The sequence below is a fragment of the Typopeltis vanoorti genome, chromosome 1, assembly GCF_054136105.1.
Source record: "Typopeltis vanoorti isolate ZY-2024b chromosome 1, IOZ_Tvanoo_1.0, whole genome shotgun sequence".
In the NCBI taxonomy this organism is placed as follows: Eukaryota; Metazoa; Arthropoda; class Arachnida; order Uropygi; family Thelyphonidae; genus Typopeltis; species Typopeltis vanoorti.
The window spans coordinates 177,444,877-177,467,087 of NC_143549.1; the positions used below are offsets into that span (position 1 = coordinate 177,444,877).

General features: G+C 36.1%; 1 protein-coding gene across 1 annotated transcript in view; it reads right to left on the reverse strand.

Moving 5' to 3' along the window:
• LOC150110669 (suppressor APC domain-containing protein 2-like) overlaps positions 1 to 22,211 on the reverse strand; it is a 128,807-nt gene that overhangs the window by 46,123 nt on the left and 60,473 nt on the right. The window contains exon 3 of the mRNA XM_090400233.1: positions 18,601 to 18,747. Within this exon, the coding sequence (XP_090256359.1) occupies positions 18,601 to 18,747 (147 nt within the window). The remainder of the gene's footprint in view (positions 1 to 18,600; positions 18,748 to 22,211) is intronic.

Consider the following 22,211-nt stretch of genomic DNA (forward strand, 5'->3'; position numbering starts at 1 on the left):
AACCAATTGTAGATCTGGTTTATTGGTTTGTAGGCAGCAGCCAATTTATATTTCTTCATAATTTTTGAAAGACGTTCGGAGATGCCTTTGACATAAGGTATGGGAATCCTATGGGCTTGTTCTTGTCTAGGTTGATGTGTGAGGAAGTGACTGATAATTTTTGAGATGTTTTTGGATTGTATCCATTTTGTATGGCTGTATTTTTGATTATTTCCAATTCTTGGATTAAAGAATCTTTGGAGGAGCAGAATCTGTGTGCTCTGGTTACTAATGATTTAATGATTCCAAATTTTTGAGATGGATGATGAGCCGAAGAATTGTGAATGTAGTGACCTGAAAATGTCAGCTTACGATAGACAGAAGTGGAGATAGAACGATCTTCTTTTCTTTGGATGTGTACATCCAGGATAATAATAAATAATGAATAATTCAACAATATTGGATGGAAATTTTCGAGTTTTGTTGATATTGCTGAATTATTCAAATTTGTTATTACATCTGGATATTTCACTTGGAAAGAGAAAATTTACAAGCAAGAGAAAGAAACAGCAATGGAGTCTCCCTTATCACCAAACTTCGCCAACCTTTTTCTAGAACACCTTGAAGAAAAAATTTTCATGTTTAATCCTAAACCAAAAATCTGGCTAAGATATATATCAATGACATCTTTGCTGCCTGGGATCATTCTGAAGAAGAACTATACTTGTTTCTACATAAAATCAACCTTCTTCATCCTTGCATCAAATTCTTGCTAGAAAAAGAATATCCACAGGGTACCTCCTTCCTGGATGTACACATCCAAAGAAAAGAAGATGGTTCTATTTCCACTTCTGTCTATTGTAAGCCGACATTTTCAGGACGTTACATTCACAATTCTTTGGCTCATCATCCATCTCAAAAATTTGGCATCATTAAATCATTAGTAACCAGAGCACACAGACTCTGCTCCTCTGAAGAATCTTTAAACCAAGAATTGAAAATAATCAAAGCTACATAAATCAATACGTCGAGTTCCAATTCCTTATATCTCCGGGATTTCAGAACCTATCGTAAGAATTCTGAAGAAATATGAGTTAACAGCTATATATTCACCTATTAACAAATTATCTTCCCATTTTCCTTCTCCTAAAGACAAACGCTCAACTATATTTCTTCCTGGAGTTTATCAAATTCCCTGCAACTGTGATCTCTCCTATTTTGGACAAACTGGACATTCTCTTGAAAAAAGAATCCAAGAACATCAATCCTCCATTCATCACAACAAACCTGAAAAATCTGGATTGGCTCAGCACGGGATTGAAACTAACCACAACATCCTTTGGTCAAAAATTCGCCTCTTCATAGGAAGGACACAGATCCCGTTATAAATTTGAATGTTTATTCAAAGAAAGCGTAGAGGCCTTACTCCATCGTCCTAACCTGAATCGGAATGACTATATCTATATCAAAAATCTGGGAAAGTCTAATCAGGATAACTCATTAATTCATATTAATTTTATGTTTTTAATATTATTAATTAATATATTTATTTCAATCATGTCTCTACTTAAAAATATTCCCTTTAATACTTAGTGATATAACATCATGCGGCTTGTTCTATTTTTAAATTATCTATTGTTAGTGTTCCACCTTGTATTTTTTTTTTTAAACTGTTCTTGTAGTGCCACTGAAGATGGTCTGCTATTTCCAGACCGAAATATTTGATGAATTAAATATCTTCCTTGTGTTTACATGCATATATTATTCAATCAAAGCTACAGCCATACAAAATGGATACAATCCAAAAACAACTCAAAAAATCAGTCACTTTCCCACACATCAAGACAAGAACGAGCCAGTAGGATTCCCATACCTAATGTGAAAGGCATCTCCAAACATCTTTCAAAAATTATGAAGACATAAATTGGCTGCTACTTACAAACCAATCAACCAGGTCTACAATTGGTTACCTTCTCCTAAATAAAAACTCTCCTCTGATGCTACCTGGCATGTACGAGGGCCCATGTTCCTGTAAATTGTCCTACTATGGACAGACAGGTGGATCCATTAGCAAACACATTTTGGATCAAGACCTTATCTGTTTTATCAAACGGCAGAAATCTGGCCTCACACAACACGGAATTGAAAACCCAAACCATAAGATCCATTGGAAAAGGACCAAACTTCTACATAGATCTCTATATAAACATGAACGTTTATATAAAGAAAGTGCTGAAGCCATATGTCACAGACCCAGTTTGAACTGGGTCTGTGACATATGGGGAAGTTGTTCTTACTATCCCTAAAGTCTGGGAAATTGTCATCCTAAATTGTGTAAAAATAATTTATATATGTTATCTCATTTTAATGTAATCTTTTTTTTCTCTCTCTCTCCAGATATATTTTAATTTATTATGTAACGCGCTACTGCACGCATAGAGGGATTCCATTGTAAGCATACACCCTGACTATGTGATTCTTAGTATTGTTTGAATTAACTGTACTGACAATGTCCTATGATACTTAGGACGAAATATTTACTTATTAAAAATCTTATTATTGTGGTTACGTGTGTATGTTTAGTTATGAATACACCACAGATTTCATTATACAATATTGCATTGTTTAGAATGTTCAGATATCTCTTGGAGTTTAATATTAGTAGCACCACAAACAGAGGTCTGAGGCCAAACCAGGAAAATCTGGACCATATGATCACACCGCCATCTACAAATTTAATAGATGGGGTTATGTTGGTAGAGGGTATAGTATGATTTGTCACTATATAACACAGCTTTCCAAGCTACAGTGTTATATAGTGACAGTGTATACAGTGAGATGTGGACACACTCTTTGCACCACCGAAGATGACTGCATGTTGGTTCTCTAATGCAGGGCTTGCATATTGCTGTCCTACCATGGAACCCATGTTGTGAGCATCAGTTCTGAATGTTTTTGTGCAGATTTGTATTCCACTCAATGCCTGGAACTCTGCATTCAATGTATCGGCCAATGAACGACAGTTTTTACATATAATTCTTTGTAGCACCCTATGGTCACATTCAATGAGTGTGGTGGATCATCCATTATGAGTAGTAATTTCAATTGACTCCTGCTTCCATCTCAATATGGCATCACTGATTGTTGACCTCGGATGGCCCAATTTGTCAAACAGATAGGCCTGCAATATAGCATCCTCTCACAATGCTTCTTTCAAACTTCGTCAGTTTCCTTCTTGCAGCCATTTCACCCGGACACAGTTGCACTGAATTGGAAACATCATATTCCTCCAATTTATACCAACTAAAAACATGTGACTTGTTCCACGGCATGATGCACCTTGCTGATGGGGGGTTGTTTGTTGACTTATTTCCAAGCAGTGTATATTCACCCTAACAGAAAAAATGAACTAAATATTTAATCTATCTAATGCTTTTACAACTATTCCCTCTAATAGAGCTTGACTCAGACTCCATCATTATCACCAAATTCCTAACATATGCTCTCGGGGGGGGGGGGTACAGGATCTTATAATAGCACTACATGAAAAGTTACATCATTACTAATTTCCTATCAACAATTTTCCTCCAGATTAGCCTGTTATCTGTCAATATTCCAGTATTATTAGATGTTACATTTCTGTCTTCTAAGGCACTTTTCTGTATCAATCCACCTACATCTTGGTCTTCCTCTGGGTCTTTTTACTCAAATCCTGGCAAAGAATACTTGTTTAGCTAATCGTTTCTCTTTTGAGATTGGCCTGAATACTGCCTGATATTAGCTTTTGCTAACACATCTCTAAACGCTAACGATATCAAGTTCTTTCCTAATAGCCTTGTTTTTAATATGATACTGCCATTGATGCCATCTGTTCAGTCCCCTAATCTTTCTCAGGATTCTCATATCTGTGATCTCCAGTCTTTGATCAAGAGTTTTATTTCTAACCCAGGTCTCAGATCCATAAGTTAAAATTGGTTTGAACACTGTCTTGCATACAGCTTGGTTAGTGTTTTGACTATCTCTCTCTTATTCCACATAAAATTATTTAGTTGACTTCCTACCATACCAGTTTTGCTAATTCTACTGTGTATTTTTCAGTTAATTTGTCATCTTCACTAAAAATTGTGCCTAAATAGCTGAAATATTTTACTTGTTTTATAGGTTCTCCATTCAGGATGGAGAACCAATAGAACATTGATGTTTTCAATGTTCCTACCTATTTTCATTGTCTTTGTCTTTTTAATGCTGATTTTCATACTAAATTTATTACAGCAGGTATTCAATTTGGTCAGGGAATCCTGCAGACCTGTCCTAGATTTATTTAGGAGTATAACATCATCTGCATAGACAGCTGAGACCAACAACTCCAATCTTAATATCAAGTTTGATACTGCTTGCCTTCATAATGTGATCCATAAAGATGATGAATAACAATGGAAATAAGGTACACCCTTGTCGCACACTTGACTTAACATCAAACCATCTTCCTGTACTTCCTTCAATTCTAAATTCTGATTTACAACTCAAATAGAGACTATGTATTGCTTGATATAACGTCCCATTTACACCATATAAATGGAGCGCTTTGAACAGCTTTCCTCTTGGCACCTTGTCATATGCCTTTTCCAGATCTAACAAACTTAAATACAGATCCTTGGTTATATTCCCATAATTTCTCAACTATCTGTCTTAAAGTGAAAATTTGATCCTCACAACCTCTATTTGGCCTGAAACCCAGCTTATTCTTCCCCAAACTTTTCCTCCATAATTTCCTTAGCCTTTTTTTTAAGAATATTTATATAATCTTACCAGAAACACAGACAGTAGAGATATTTCGCTTTAACTCTCACATTCAGCTTTATTCCTTTTTTTATTTTTTATTTTTTTATTTTTACAGATGGATACTATGAGTGCTCTACTCCAATCATCTGGAATTCAACCTTCTGGCCAGGCCTTCTTAATTATGCAGTGTAGCCAATTTAAAACTTTTATACCTCCATATTTTACCATTTCTTGTTGAATATCATATATTTCAGCTGGCTTTTAACATTTCAGGTTTGTGATAGCTTTTTCTACTTCAAGTATAGACATATATTCAGATGGCATTCCTATTGAGTGTTTTCTACCATCTTGTTGTCACTGCTCGTTTCATTTAGCAATCTTTCAAAGTAATTACTCCATACATCAGGAATATCTTTATCCTCAAGTTTTCATGTCCCCTTTATTATCTCTAATTCCTTGTACAGTACTCTTTCCTCCATTTTTGAGCTGAACTTTTTCAAAAGCCTCTAGAATATTTTACCACTTCCTGATATTTATTTTCAATGATTTACCAAAGTCTTGTCATGACTTCTGTTTAGCTAATTTTACACAATGGTTCGCTTTCTTACATTTTTCTCTGTATTCCCTAAGAGCACAAGATGACTTATTTGTCAGGAACTTTCAATATGCTTTCTTCTTTTCCTTGACTGCTTCTTTATCCACCGTAGAGTTCTGATTTTCCTATCCTTGCAGATTACCTCACCACATGTTTCTCTGGATGAATCAAAGTTTTCTTTAGGGCTTGCCACTGTATCTCCAAGGTTTGGTTCTTGTTTTCAAACTCTTTCAGTTTTTCTTGAATAATGTTTGTGTATTTGAGTCTATTCTTAGAGCTAACTTATAAACTTCAATTTTAAATTTCCTTACCTGTCTATTAGATAAACTCAACAAATTGCAGATGGCTAAATGATTGTCGTAAATATCATAACAATTCCTCACAAAACAGTATGAGGATATCTTAACTTTTTTATCATACCAGTGAAGATTTTTTAAAAATTAATCCTACCACTTTCTGAGATCTACCAGTTATCATATCAATATACTTCTGAAATTCTCTGTTATACAAAATGCAAAATTCTTTTGTGTGTGTGTGTTTGTGTATGGGCAAACTCTTGTCTATCCATTCAACTTACTTATATCCATGTTATATTACTTTCTTACTGATTTGCATATGCTTACATTCGCTCACATTATACTTTAAAACCCACTTCCTTGTCTACTCTTCCAATCTTTTAAGTTCATTTTAAGATCATCTGTCAAGAGCTGAGGTTATCCAAATAACTGACTATACCTAGATTTACAATGTCAGTAAAGAGAGAGAGAATTTCTACTCTTAATAGATGAACTACATTTATAAATACAGTAATCCCTCAATTATGCGACAACAGTGAGAAATTAATTGCTGATCTGATAACTGAAAGTACTTCCATAATGAGATTTCTGTAGTTGTAGTTATTCATGATGAAAATTTCTGGAATAAAATACATAGACAAATAACTAAATTTAATAACTATATTAAATATTTACAACCTGACATTTTGCTAAGCTCAAGCCAGCATTATTAAAGGCATTTTTAAGAATACACATTCAATGGAGACTAGAATTACAATAGCTTCCAGAACAAGGATAGTCATGTGCAAGGAAGAGGACTGTAGTGCTCATACAATGATGTTTCATGGTTATTGCTGATGGATGGAGCAGTGCACCAAAATTTATACAGAATTACACTATCATTTCTGTTACAGTTCAAAGGGTGTGTAGCACATGAGCTCCTTCTAGGAACAGTCTCTCTCTCTCTCTCTATTTAAACTTGGATCTATGTAGTAACTTTGCTTTTTTTTCACCTGATGAAATGGTCTTCATCTAAAGCATGTTGGGCTAGTCCACTTTTTGGTTTTTCACACCAAATATATTTTTTATGTTTCTTTTGTTCTGGTACTACTGGTTCATCCTGTTTGTCCAAAATACTGGATCTCGCATTGACAGAGGGTTATGTAGATGCCAGAGAAGGAAAGAGTCCTGGTGGTTCTTAATTTGTCTGAGGAAATTGGACTTTGTTCAGAGCTCTGTAAACTCTTCTGATTTTATATTGTTTCAAGAGTGAAGCCAGTTTATCTGTTGTATCTTTGATATAAGTAAGGATATAGTGTGTGTGTGTGTGTGTGTGTGTGTGTAGTTAATTTGGAGAGGGAAAGGAGATATTCTTTTTTTTTAGAAGTTTAGTGAAGGCTTTTTTGTTGTTGTAACCATTATGTTCAAAACATGTAAGTAGCTCATTCCAGATGCAATGCCCATCATGAGGATAAAATTCGCTCTGCCATGGTGGCTAAAGTTTTGAAGAGGCCAATTTTTTTTTTGGCAGGATTTTGATGTGAAGTGGCATGTGAGTATCTGCCTATGTGTGTGTGTGTGCGCGCGCTTCTGATGGACTGAACACATGAGGGACCCATCCAGTTGCCTTGTAATTAAGGTATCCAAGAAAGCTAGATCCCCTTCTTTTTCCTCTTCAAGAGTAAAAGTGATTTTTGGATGGATATTATTATTATTATGTGACACCTCCAGGGAGTCCAAAGACTCATCGAGAGAGAGAGTGTGCCATCAGCATCGAATGATTGATCCCTTTCCACCTACTAACCGCGCTCAAACTTGCTTAACTTTTTGCATGAGCCATTAGTAGAAGAGACTCTACCAATCGACCAACCTTTGGCGAGGTGTGTGTGTGGAGGGGGAAGGGACTGAATTAAGTGCCAAGGTTTCAAAGGATTCCATGTATAAGTTAGTGATGGAGGTGAAGGCATCATTGTAAGAAGCACTACTGTTGCCTTCCTTGCACGTGACTGCCTTTGTTCTACAATTCATTGCAATTCTAATCTCTGTTGAGTGCCTGTCTTAAAAATGCCTTTGACAATGCTAGCTTGAGCTAGCAAAACATCAGGTTGTAAATATTTAATTTAGTATTTGAATTTAGTTATTTCATTCCTGTGTCTGTGTAGTTTATTTCAGAAATTTTCAACATAATAGCTGAAAGGTCAGTTAACTGAAGGTGAAGTTGCATGTTGCTATGCCAGAAGCTGTTTAGAGGTTAGTTAATTGGGTTTTATTGTATAACAAACAGCAGGAGCTCTAAAATAATCTGCTACTAAGTACACTGATGCTATTATGCAACTGAAGATTGATTCTATGTTCTCTGGTGGATTCATGTTTCTTTAGACTATTGAGCAGCTACTCTAGAAATTTATCAGCTGTTGTGTTATTAGTTGTTTCATTCAATATTTCCCACATTACAGTCTCCTATTTCTCTATCATGACAACAAGTAATAATCAATATATTGATATTTTTGAAAGAAAATAAAACGACTAATTTTTAAATCAGATTATGTAATCACAACTCAGTGTCAGGTGATGATTATTTTATGACAGTTGATTATTACTATTACAAGAGACCACCATGGAAGTCAGGGATCCATTGAGGGGAGGCCACATATCACTCAAACAGCATGTCATACAGTCTTCAATTCATTCACTATAGGCACTTTCAACCTCCAAAGGTAAGCTTTATGAGAGAAAGGCACTGCTTTATGAGAGAAAAATCTAGTTCTCATCCCTTTCTTGATTGTATTCATTCTCAACTTCCATGGATGCTCTCATGTCCTCTCATCACAAGATATCGGTAGACAGACATTTTCATAAAATGAAAATGTCTGTCTACCAATATCTTGTATGACTCTTTCAAAAGCAAAAGTTTGTTGGTTTATCATATTAACCTTCTTTCTCATGTTTGCTAGCATCTAGACCACACAAATTCTCAGTCTCTCCAATCTATTTGGAGAGACTGAGAATTTCACAGTCCCGAAATCATCAATAACACTCTCCTTTTCATCCTTTCCGCTGTATCATCTTGGAAACTTAGAGACTAGATCTACACATAATAATCCATCAAAGCCTTGTAAAGAGGAAAAATGACTTCCTTATTCTTACATCATCATCAGTGTTCATTTCAGCATTGCAATTATCCTCTGAGTTAAATTCACAATTTTTATTATATGAACCCTGAATTTCAACTTCGTCTACTAAAACTCCAAGATTCCTAGCCTGGTCAATTTTTCTAGCATAATTCTGACAATGTAATATGCTACTGGATATCTCATTACACCAAAATTCATTACTTTACATTTACTGACATTGAAATGACATGCATTTTCACACCCACAATTTCAGCTTATTCAAATCATTCTGCAAGTACTGAATGTCAGCTGCATTCCTGCTTGCTTACTCTGCCTATCTTTGCATGCTCAGCAAATAGATATATTGTTACCTGTTAAATCCTTCCCAACAGTGCTACACCCAGAGGGGAGGGACAAGGGGCTCTTCCCCTCCCCCCCAAAGAAAAAGGGGAAAAAATCACTAGAAAATTTTCTAAGAATCTTTTCCTAATTCTTCTTCTTATTGTGCTATCTTCTATCGAAGGTCAGCGACCATCTTGGCGAACAAACTGCGCTCTTGTGCTAATCTGAGCAGTTGTGCACTGCTCTTTCCTGTCCATGTCTTGATGTTGTCAAACCATGATATTCTTTTTCTTCCTCTAGTTCCTTTGCCATCAATTCTTCCTACCAAAATAGTTTGTAGAAGTTGGTATTTGCTGTTTCTCATGATGCGTCCAAGATATGATGTTTTTCGTTTCTTGATTATTTGTACAAGATGTTTAGCTTTGCCAATGGATTTTAAGACATCTTCAGGTAATTTTTTCTGTCCATGATATCTTTAGCATTCTTCTGTATAGCCACATCTCAAAGGCTTCGATTTTTCCTAATTAAAATTCTTTTTTTTTTAAATTTATGTTGTGTCATGTCTTCTATTTCTATACTACTTATGAATTAGCAATCATTGCAGATGCTCAGTCATAGGACATATGCAATGTGTAATGTGTATTCTCAAATAGTCTATTCAACTCCCCCCCCCCCCCCCCCAAGATTAAATCCTGAGTGTGCTACTGTTTCCCAATATCGTTAATTTAAAGACTGAATAACAATGGAGCATGGGCTGATTCCTGGAGAACACCACTGATCACCTTAAATCTTGTAGACTCACATCCCCTACACACCACTTTTTGATATCTGTTAGTCAGTCATCCTCTTATCCAAACTAATGATTTATAATTAACAGCCTTCCATGCTAAACCTTGTCAAAAACTTTAGAAAAGTCCAAAAATATCAAGGTGTATCCATTCCATTGTCTAATTCAATCATAACATTATTATAAAATGTGAGCAAGTTACTCAAACTGACCTTTCCTTAGTAAATCCATGTGATCATTGCAAAGTATAGATTTTCCCAACTATTTAAATTTGTGCTGTATTTATTCCATTAAACTTATGAGTATAGATTCTCTGTCAATCCATTTCTGTATGCAATCTTTTACCAGCTTTTCTAAAATCTTCATTGCCACTCCAAAGACACTGATAGGTCAATAGTTAAACATATCAGTCTTTGCACCATCCTTATGCAAAGGGATTATCATATGTCCTTTCCACGTCTGTGGAATCTTCCCTATGCTGAGACTCAAATTACAGCTAGTTCAAAGGAACAACAGTTCAGATGAACACTCTTTTAGCATCTGTGTTTTCATAATGCCATCCTTTAATTACAAAAAAATCAGTAACATAATTATCATGGCTGTTGCAAGTGGACCAGGAGGTTATGTACCTTTGAATGCCTGGTTTATGACACAGTCTGGATGGATCAGAGGCCTCCTCCTAAAGCTAGGCAATATTATAAGGTGCAAAAAACTTTCCAGTCTTTTTTTAAACCATTCTTTCCAACAGAAAGATCCATATGGGTGAAAAAAAAAGCAAGTCCAGATTCCTCCACAACGGTCTCCCACAGGGTACTCTTTAACATCTATGTGTCCGACTTACCACATACCAGCTCAAACAAATATATGTACGCTGATGACCTATTGATCCTACACCAATCAACCTCCTTCGCCAACCTCGAATCAATCTTGAACACAGACCAGAACATCCTGAAAGAGAATTTCAAGCAGTGGTATCTGAAGCCAAATCCAACAAAAACTGTGTCCACGGAACAATGAAGAGGCAAATCGACAACTCAACCTCTCTTTCTGTGGCAAAATGGTAGGACATGAGCCTCACCCAAAATACCTTGGAGTGAGCCTGGATAGAAGCCTAATCTATAAAAGACACATCACCAACTTGTCCAACAAAATTAAAATGAAGAATAATATCATTTCAAGGCTTGCTGGAATAACCTAGGGTTGTGGTGCAAAAGTCCTAAGGTCGTCTGCACTAGTCCTTGCATTCTCTGCAGCAGAATACTGTGCTCCCATCTGGGAAAGAAGTGCGCATACTAACATTATAGACACCTGGCTAAACTCTTTCTAAAGTGCGCACAACTAGTGAGACAACAAGTAGCACCCATCTTCCCTGGTTGCCTGTCCTATCTAACATTGCTCCACCAAATATACAAAGAAGACAAGCCTCGATTAAAGAATTCAATAAAGTAATGAGAACCCACTCCTGCCCCTGCACCAGACTCTCATAAATCTACCTAGTCTTCACCCTAAAATCAAGAAACCCTTTCTTGTCCATGGACGAACTCTTTTCAACTGCCTCTCAACACCTGACATGTGGAGAGAACACTGGTCCAACAATCTTCCAAAAATGGCTTCCTCGTTGAAGATCCCTGTGCTCTGCAGCCTGGTTTTGCTCTTCCTAGGGTCATCTATCAACAGGATCAGAACTAACCAGGGAAGATGTGGCTACCTACTACATAAATGGAGACTGTCAGACCACCCTTATTGTGATTGTTCCCCCCATGGCTAGACAATTATTCATATTGTGAATGACTGCCAGAGCCAATTTCATGGTGGTGGCCTCCAGGACATCCACGAGGTGACGGATTAAACCCTGGATTAGACTGAACATTAACCTGTAGCTGCTTTGTATTCCTTTTGCCATAAGAATAAATAAATAAATAAGTAACATTGATGACAGTAGAATCTGGTTAACTGGACAATCAGTTTATAGGTACAAATCTTAAAGAACAAAACCAAATCTATAAAATTAACAGTTTTCTTCACTTATTTAGGATAGCATATCATTTAATTGGGACAAGAGACTGGAGCAATTGAGATTATCCCTCTCAAGCAATTTGTAAATGTATAATTGCTTGTAAATGATTTTTTTTTTTATGTTGGGCCCATATACAAGAGGTTGGCTGGTCAACCTATAGTACGTTAGTACCGTATATGGGTATATGAGATTTGAGGTTGGGAAAGGAGAAATTTGTTTACATTTGATTTAAAAGCCTGTATGTTGTATTTCTTGGAAAATATGTCAGGTGGAAGACTGTTCCACAGTACCACAGATGAAGGAGGAGGAAAAGAAACTGGTTCTACGAGTTTCAAGGTGTACTGTGAAAGGATGTTGGGTGACAGCTGTACGTGCTCCAATGGGCTTAATACAGAGTGGGGGGAATTATTGATGCTTTTTCAGATGAAAATTTCCCATGGAAATATTTATAGAATATACAAATTGCAGAGACCAAGCGTCTATGTGACAGTGAGGGGAGCAAGTTGGTGAGAGATGGGTCATTTATCAGTCTAATTGCTCTCCTCTGTACTGAGTCAAGCATTTTAAGGAAGCTTTTAAAAGCCCCACTCCAAATATGAGAGCAGTATTTGATAGCTGGGCAGATTTGCAATTTGTATAATGTTAACAGCTGTTTAGAGGTGAAGTTGCATTTTGAGCGAAAGAGAAAACCTAGTTTTTTGGAAGTTGAGGATGCAATGGTTGTGATGTATTTATGCCAGGAGGGGCTTGATGTCAGGATAATTCTGAGAAGAGAAATCTCATCTTCTCTGGGAATTTGAGTGTTATCAAAAACAATGCTGGGGGAAAATGGTTCTTTTTTGTGAGAAATAAGACAGAACTGGGTTTTACTAGTGTTGAAGTTGACGAGGTTATCTGAGTCCCATTTAGGAGGATCTGTATAACTGGAAGAGGAAAGCCAATTGGTATTATAGATGTAAAATCACCCAGGAGGATGATTTCACTGTTAGGAGAGTGGGACTGGAGAAAATCAACTTTTAAAGGGAGGAAATGAAAGAGCTCGGAGTGATTGGTGGTATTAGGAGAGCGATAGAGAAGCCGATGAATTTGACTGAGTGAGGGAGGGATATATTCAGCCAAAGAAGTCGAAGTTGGGCAATTCTAGGTTAGGTGCTCTCTGGCAGAGTATGTCAGAGCAGATATATGCACAGATGCCACCCTTGGGTCGAATGGAGTTAAATAGTGTATAGTTAGGAAGGTTGAGATGAATAGTGCTGGGGGAAGGTGAGATTTGAGTTTCTGTTAAAAAGGATAGGTGGGGTTTGGTGGACTGCAGATGGTAGTGGATGCTATTAAGGTTGGAATTGAGGCCACGGATGCTGGTGAAGTGGATATGCAAGGTTCTGTGAGGTATGGATTCGACAGCAAGGGTCTTGCACATTTCTTATGCAGTGCCTGCATACTGGTGTCCTTGGTGGCTACTAGTGGAGTCACTTGGTTTTTGCACTAGTTTGGTTTGTTTGTAGTCTATCATCCAACTGTTGTCTCCATTTTGGTGTTTTTCTTCTAGTTGTCTTCGGAGTTGGCATCTTTGTTCTCTCTGGGCAAAGGTTAAATCAAGTCGAGCACATATGCGCAACTGGGGTCAAGTGTTCTTTAGCTTGTCGTTTATCGGCGTTATAAATTTGGATGTGTTTGTTGGTGTGTTGCAGGTCACTTTCACGAGATGTGGAAAGTTTGTTCTGTCCTTTCTTTTGTTTATGGTCCGAAACGATGGCATTTGACGATATTTCTTGGATCAAAATTGCATTCTCCTGCTAGTTTGCAGATGTCTTCTTTTAAGGATTTACTGTTTTCCATCAGAAAGGTCAGGATAACGGCATTGAGTCTCCTATTTTCAGCCTCAAGCGACTCGTGTACCATTGATGCAATTAGTTCGTGAAGTTCGTTAGAAGGCATGGGTGCATTTGCTATCAGGCGCTGGTCGTCGAGTATCTCGAGCTTAGTTTCCAACTTTCTGATTTTGTAGGAGAAAGTATCTATCATAGTATTAAGCTGTTCTTCGAAGTTTTAAACTCTTTTGCCTTGGTTTTTTAGCTGTTTTACGGAAGGGAGGCACATTGGACAGAAGTAGGGCTGGTTAAGATTGGTAAAAAGCTTGTGCGGCGATTCATTTATTTTCGTGCAGGAAGTAAGTAGCCAGTTGCAACAGAAATCGCACAATATACCTTTTTTCCTTTCTTTAACTTCGGTTTCACAGCTGCTGCACTTCATAATGTCATTCGGTTTGTTGGCGATTGGCAACGCTATGCTGATGGGACTCGAGGTAATCTTCTGTTGTTGGCCTTTGTCGCCGCCATCTTTACTTCGCATGGTAGGCATAGCGCTTTCATGTGGCTGTTTTTTAGTTGTAAAAAAATAGCTGATATAATGGACTATGGGTGCTTACGAGTTGTGCTGAAGTAATCGGCACAGTACCCTCTGTTAGTTTTCTGTTTACTGCTTATTTTGCACAAAAAACACTTGCAATTATGATAAAATGCGGGAGCACAAGTTTAACGTAACTTATTCATAGGCGCAACCTATATTACCTTCAAATGATTGGTTGGTTTAAAGTTTATTGGCACAAGGAGAGCAAACATAAATCTTGTAAATCACTCATCAGTTTTGTTCCCATCAGCTGTTGTAGGTGAGTGATGCTGTTAGGAAGTTTAAATGTTTTAGCTGTTGTAAGAAATTTAAATACATATTTAGCTATTGTAATTTATTTGAATAAAGGATTTATTGTTCAGTGAAATGTTGTCTTTTCATATCTTTTTAACTATTAACATAAAACCACATAATTGGGGAGCCATTTAATTGGGTCAAAATGTGTCCCAATTAACCAGAATTTACTGTATTTTCAAGATGAGCTGACAAATACATAAGTTTTCAGTGTACTGACTTTCACAATGAAAAAACTAAATTTATTGCTGGTAGTAATATTATGTAGCATTTAAGAGGATAAAACTTAGTTTATTACTCACCGAAAACAAATAAACATTATCATGTTGACATATCATTGAATTATGACTATCTGCCTAATACTGTGTTGGACACATTTCACATTAAAGATCTGTGCACCACGGATTGATTCCATTAGAGGTCTGATTATTATATCAGTATATATAAGATATCAGTAGGATATCCTATAGAATGGAAAGTGCCATATACAGGGCATGTTCCTGTATCTCACAAAGGTATTCAACTGTTGAGATCTACTGAGTTTACAGGCCATTCAATATCAGTGATATCCTCCATGCATTTTCCTGGATTAAATTCCTTGCAATGTGGACACAGTGACATGGAGCATTATCCATGTATAATTCAACAGAGGTCGAAATGTCGATTGTTACTTGCTTAATATTAAGTAATGTAATTATTCTAACACGTGTGTTGTGTCTCCATAACTTCTTCACTATGAATGGTGTATTATCATCCTGAAGAACCGATTCTTTCTGGGCACATGATGAACAGAGTGCACTTGGTCTGCTATGAGCTGCAGAGGGACACACCAGGTATTTGTTGGTCAATATATATGCCTTTCTCTAACCAATTAGCGACAGTTTCAGATCTTACTGAAGGCATGGATAGTTGTGAGTTCAAGTGCTAGAAAAAGTTCATTTCCTAGTATGAGACTACTATCAAGCTTATTAGAGGCCTAAAATGATTGAAAACTTTATTCCATAATATTTATCAGCCTATTCACAATACTACAGCATTACAGATTTACAATGTTTCATTTAAATATATATATGCATACAAATGAGGGTGTGCTAAAAAGTTGTGATTATCACCATGAAAGAATTGAGGTGTTTATCAGAACTTTTTAGTTCCCCACCCCACACCCACTAACATGGTTTCCAAAATTAGGAATTTTGCTAGATCCATCTGCATTAGGTAGCAGAAACCCTACAAATCATCAGATTAGCACACCTTTTCCACTTCTCTATTGTCTTGTACAACTGACATGTTATTGACACCACTTTGATGATAATGTTTGGTAAGAAGAGCATATCATTAGGCCTTCAGCTCTGGAAAATCTCACACATGCAAGAGTGTAGTGCAGTACATAATAATTTGGGATACTGTTCCTGCATGTTCTGCTATATATTATTATTATCCATTAATAATTATCTATTATTATCTATTATCTATTATAATTATTATCTATTAATACTAGACTCCAGGGAGTCCGAAGGCTCATCAAGGGGGAGGGTACCTATTCTACAGCTCTCCATCTCCACCACTCCATTAACCGCAACTACCTTCATCATTTACACCAATGCTGTCTACCGCCGACCACCACCACAGTATTTTCACAGACAAACATCCATGCCCACGACAGGATTCGAATCTGCAGCCTTTTGGCTGGAGAGTGGATACGCTAACCACTCGGCCAACCAGGCCAGCAATACATATATATATATATACACATACATACATACCACGATTGTCCTCCCTGCTACTTCATAGTAATCAACACAGGGATAGGTTTGACTATTTCATACCATTCTGCAAATACCTTAACTACTGTGTGCTATGAGCAGCTAAAAAGGTATGCCATATCAAAGACAAATTATCTTAATGTTAAGTAAAGAACACTTGAGCCCTAATAATGCATTATTTTTTTAACTCTGTGATATCATTACATATTTCCATGAATATAATTCTAAAATACTGTGGTAGACCACGCAGGCATCACTCTGGATTTCATTTGTCATATATAATGTTATGTTAGTGTTTATAGATGTATGCATCTCAAGTTTATTTTATGTTTACTGTGAACAAACATGAAAATAAATAATAAAACAGCAATAGCCACTCATCTGGTTGTACAAGTGAATAGCATATTTGCTTGCCAATCAGTAGGTTGTGGGTTCAATCACACAGTGGAGAATGAATTGCCCATTCAGTCTCCAAAAAGTTAGATAGACCTAAAATGGCCTCAACCTACTCCCTATAAGGGAATAAAAGGTATTAGCTGATAGCATTCATTACCCACTTTAAGATCACTATTCTGATTACTGGAGGTCTGAAGTGGCTTCAAAAAAATTCAATTTTGGTTTCTAGAGCATGGTTTTTTCCAGAGTACCTAGCTCTTAGCCCATTCACATTACAAAAGAAAAGCTATAATACTGAAAGATAGAAATTAAACTTTCTGATTCAAAAAGTGCCAGTATGTTGATTTCAAAATTATATTGTTTCAAATTGGTTTCTGCTCTTAATACTGTAAATTAAAGATACCAAGAAATTATATACTTGGCTTAATCCTTTATCTAAGTGTAAGCAAACAAGTTTGCACCTGAACTATTTTCAGGACTGGGGCAACTTTCTTGGTATCTTTAATTTATAGTATAACCAAGTTGAAAAACTTCCAACAACTTTCTCTGATCCAGAGTATTTTAATAAGGTGTGACACCTTTTGTCTACTTGTATATGAAAATATGACTTCTGCATTACTTCAACCTTAGTATCACCTCTGGGTCTGGCTCCAACTGATGAGACCTCAATAAAGGTCTCATATTTCTATAATGCATAGCATTATACATGTCTGCAAGGAGATGTGCTTTGCATTATGGGATACTAAGGTAAGTGATGTGAAGTCATTACCTTCTTTATGCGAGTTGCCCCAGTCCTGAAAATAGTTCAGGCACAAACTAGTTTGCTTACACTTGGATAAAGGATTAAACCAAGTATATAATTTCTTGATATCTTTAATTTATAGTATAACCAAGTGGAGAAACTTCCAGCAAGCTCTTAATATTGGTTTCAAAGTCATCTCTCTCTTAATGCTAACATGGTAATGGATTCTGCTATTGAAGGATTAACATTAAAATTAAGAATCTGTTAAAGAATTCTACTACTAAAAACTTACTGATGCTTATCCATGGTAAAATTATTAACACCAGACCTCCATGGAGTCAGAAGACTCATTATGGGAGACATACATTGTCCACACAAAACCCATCAAATTGTGCTATAAGCTCATTCTATGTATCTGCATTCACCACAATGTCAGGCAACACATTCCACTCACCAACCATTCTCCATGCAAAGAGAACACACCTTCCTTATACATCTTCTAGAGATAACTATTCCCTTCCTCCATTCTATGAAATATATCATCCACATTAACCCAGTAACAACCCTTTACCAACTTAAATGTCTCAATCAGTAGCGCACTCAGGATTTAATCTTGGGGGGGGGGGGGGTTGAGTAGACAATTTGAGAATACACACTACGCATTGTATACGACCTATGACTGAGCATCTGCAATGATTGCTAATTCATTAGTACAGAAATAGAAGACACGACACAACATAAATAAATAAAATGAATTTTAATTAAGAAAAGATTTTTGGAAAAATTTCTAGTGTTTTTTTACCCCTTTTTCTTTTTTGGGGGGGGGGGACATGCCCCCCCCCCTCTGGGTGCACCACTGGTCTCAATCATATACCCTCTCTTTCTCCTATTCACAAGGCTTTGCAAACTACATTCTCTCAATTTGTCTTCATATCCCATATCCAGTTACCACCTTAGTCAGTCTTCTCTGGACCCTTTCCAATATATCCTCATCACCAAATAATAAGGGAAAATTTATATATTTCATAAGTGCAACCGTTGAATAGGACATTCTGTGTTAAGTCTAATAACTATGTTAACAATAGTATTAAATAACAACAACATACTGAATGTAAGTCACTTTTCCCAATGAATTTCATTTTATCTTTCACAGCGTAGATATTCTGCAAATACCATTCTCTTGCTTGATCAACTGTTTCTAGTCCTTGAAGTAAAATATCTCGTTCTTCTTCTAGCTGTTTCATGTATTTCAGCTATAAGAGAAAAAAAAAAGATAAATGGTATATATGTGTATATTATGATTCTATTTAAAATTCCACAGAGATATTTAAATAAGGTATTATTGTGACAAAGGTAGTTTATTATTATTATTATTGTAATTTTTAAATTAAAATCTGCATAAATTGCTGGCATTTTAGTGTATTATATTTAATATATGTAGTTTTTTACTGCACATATGAATTTATATTATTCTTACTAAGTGTGCAGCACCCAACCCACTTACAGCAACTAAAAAGAATATGTTTCAGTAGATTGATACAGTCATTTATAGAAAGCCAAAACTTTCTATAAACTTCCATGTATATCATAGCATACCTTGAACATGTAGCATCACTCACCACCCACTCCAGTAATGCATTTCACTTATTCACTACTCTCCACAGCTTACAGGAATGAATGACCCCTAATTCTCCTCCATTTTTTTTTTTTTTTTTTTATTAACAACAACTATATAATAGTGGGATTTACTTGTAGATTTAATGTAAAAATTAACTTTTACACATTTCACTGCTGATCTGACAGCTTCATCACGAACATGAACATATTAGAGAATATATACAAAAGAACTGTTCCTAACAGTTGTTTTGAAACATATTAAGAATAATAATGTGAGTTAATCACATGAGTCATTTGACATACTAAGCATACTGTGCAAAGCTTTTTAGATGATTATTGGTGTATGGAGGTCGGATAAGTTACATAGTCACATAAAGACTTTTAAATATCATGTGGCATAAGGTTCCTGTTTAAGATGCAATGTGATTGTATTACTTCAGAAGAATCCTTAAACAATCTTAATAAGAGATTGTATTCTATGTAAGGCATGAAAGCAAGAGATGAGCTTGTTTCATGAAGTTTTGAGAAAATGTGTGAAAGCGAGGCCAATTTATTTTTCATTTATATTCAATATCATTCAGGTGTTTTTTTTTGGCATATTTCAAAACTCCTAATGTGATTAACAGTTGTTTTAAAACAACTGTTTGAAATACTAGAACATGGAATTTTGTACACTCTAGGGCATTTGTGTATAAAGAAAATTTCAAAAGGAATGCTCTTTAGGCAAATGTAGAAAATTCTGTAAAGTGTGAATCAGTTTCAAAGCAATCCTAATGTTGATCTGATTTAAATTCCACAAATTTGTCTCAAATCTCTGTTGATGTAGGATAAGTAAATGAAAACATTATAATCTGTTATTGTATGAATCATAGAAGAGTATTTAATCAACAACTTTTTTGAGTAGAGCCATTTTGAAGAAAACTGGTAGAATAATAGTTGATTTTTTTTTTCTTTCATCATCTTTAGGTTGTGATCACTTGTAACTTTTGTTGTGGATGATGAAAGGAAGGAGTTTCTGCAGTAAAAGGCACACAGCAGAAGAACATTGTTAACCAGAAGGCATATATGAGACGTTAAAAATTCTATGATGACAATATGGAATGTCAGTAGTACAAAACATGTTGATGATATAAGGTAATTAATAATTTGGAACATAGCTTACAAATAACAGCTTGTTTTAGATATTTCATGTGATGTGTTATACAACTGCTTATTGTTCATATTTGGTTTTTCCATGTTTGGTAATGCTTCACATTAAGACAAGCTGTGAAAATCCACAGCATACTGTATCAAAATAATGCTCATAAGGTGTTATATAAAACAACTTGCGACATGGTAGAAGCATTTTAAAAGTACAAAATTTTCAACTGACGACAGGTCTAAAGTAACCTTCAACTTTGGGAAATTTGGAAATCAGAGTCAGGATCAGGGAAACGGGAGTAGTCAGACCAAAGAGAGAGAAAGAGAGAGAGAGAGAGGTGTGTGTGTGTGTGTGGTATAGCAGCAAGAATAGATAATGTTGGTACTGGTAGAATGGCCTCAAACACAACACAGGGATTGTTATGTTTGTACACAAATGTAAGAAATATTTGAGACAAGAGAGCTGAGTTTGTTGCATTGATTGAGTCAGTATACCTAAAGATAATTGGAATAAGTAAAACGTGATTGTTTCAGGAGGATGTGATGTTGGGAATAGAAATAGAAGGATATATAATTTTCCAGAAGGATAGAAATGTGAAAAGAGGAAGGGAGGAGGAATGCTGTTAATGATTGCAGAGTAATTGTGTCCACAACATGTGGAAGTTGATAGTGAATGCACAGATTTTGAATCTGTGTGGTGTGAAGTTGAAATAATCAGGCTAGAATATCTGATAGGATGCTGTTATAGACCAGGGAATAATGATTATGAAATGTTCAGGCAAATTAGTTGGGCATGTAAAAAGCAGATGATCCTGATGGGAGACTTTAATTACAGGAATATAGACTGGAAGGAGGAGATAGTGTATGGAAACAAGGAGAGCGAGTTTGTTGAATTTCTGAGAGATAAGTATCTTAAGCAGCATGTGATTGAAGCAACTAGAGGCTTTAATGTTTTGGATTTGGTGATAACTTCACAAGATGTAGTTGTTAATGAGGTGTTAACACTACTGCCATTTGGTGAGAGTGATCATGAAGTACTTGTTTGGGAAGTGATGAAACAAGAAAAGGTTACTGCCAAAAATAGATATGTGGAAGTATAAAGCAGGTGATTATAGGTTGCTCTGTAGTCACAGTTAGTAACAGTATGTTGGGTAGATGAGCTGAGTGGAAAAGCTGTTGAAAATGCATGGAAACTCATAAGGCAGTATCTGATAAAAGCAGTGTATGACTGCATACTGAGGGTTAAGCGAGTAAATAGAGTGGGAGTGAAATGGATGAACAGCGAAATCAAGCAAGCTGTGCTGAAAAAGAAAATGTTATGGAGGATGTACAAGACAGTTGGTGGTGATCGGATCCATGAAGAGTATAAAGTGCAGGTTCCAAAGGTGACGAGCATAACAAAGAAAGAAAAGGTGCAATATGAGAAGAGATTGGCTGGTCAGGTCAAGGTTAACTCAAAGGAATTTTTCCAGTATATGGAAAGCAAGAGAAAGCATAATTATGGTAGGTTGACACTGGTGGATAGTCATGGCAGCAGAATAACAGTTGCAAAGGATATCACGGAATTACTGAATGAGCACTTTATCAGCTTATATTATACTGGTTTAAAAGATGTGGTGCAATATATCGAAGGGAAGCAAGTATTAGGAGAATTGGAAGTGAAAGAATCAGAGGTGCATCAGGTGTTGGTTGGGTTAGGTGTTAATAATGCTGTGAGAATGGATGACATATTAAGTCTTGTAGTGAGTAGGGTTCCTAAAGAGTGGAAAGAAGGCAAAATAGTACCCCTCCATAAGCATGGTTCTAGGACAGAAGTTTCCAATTATAGACCAGTCTGTATACCTGTGGTTGTGGTCAAGGTGTTGGAGAGATTGGGTAGGAATAAAATACAGGATTGTATTGATGGACAGAGCATGCTTTATAATGGTCATTTTATAATTTATTATAAAATGGATTTGTA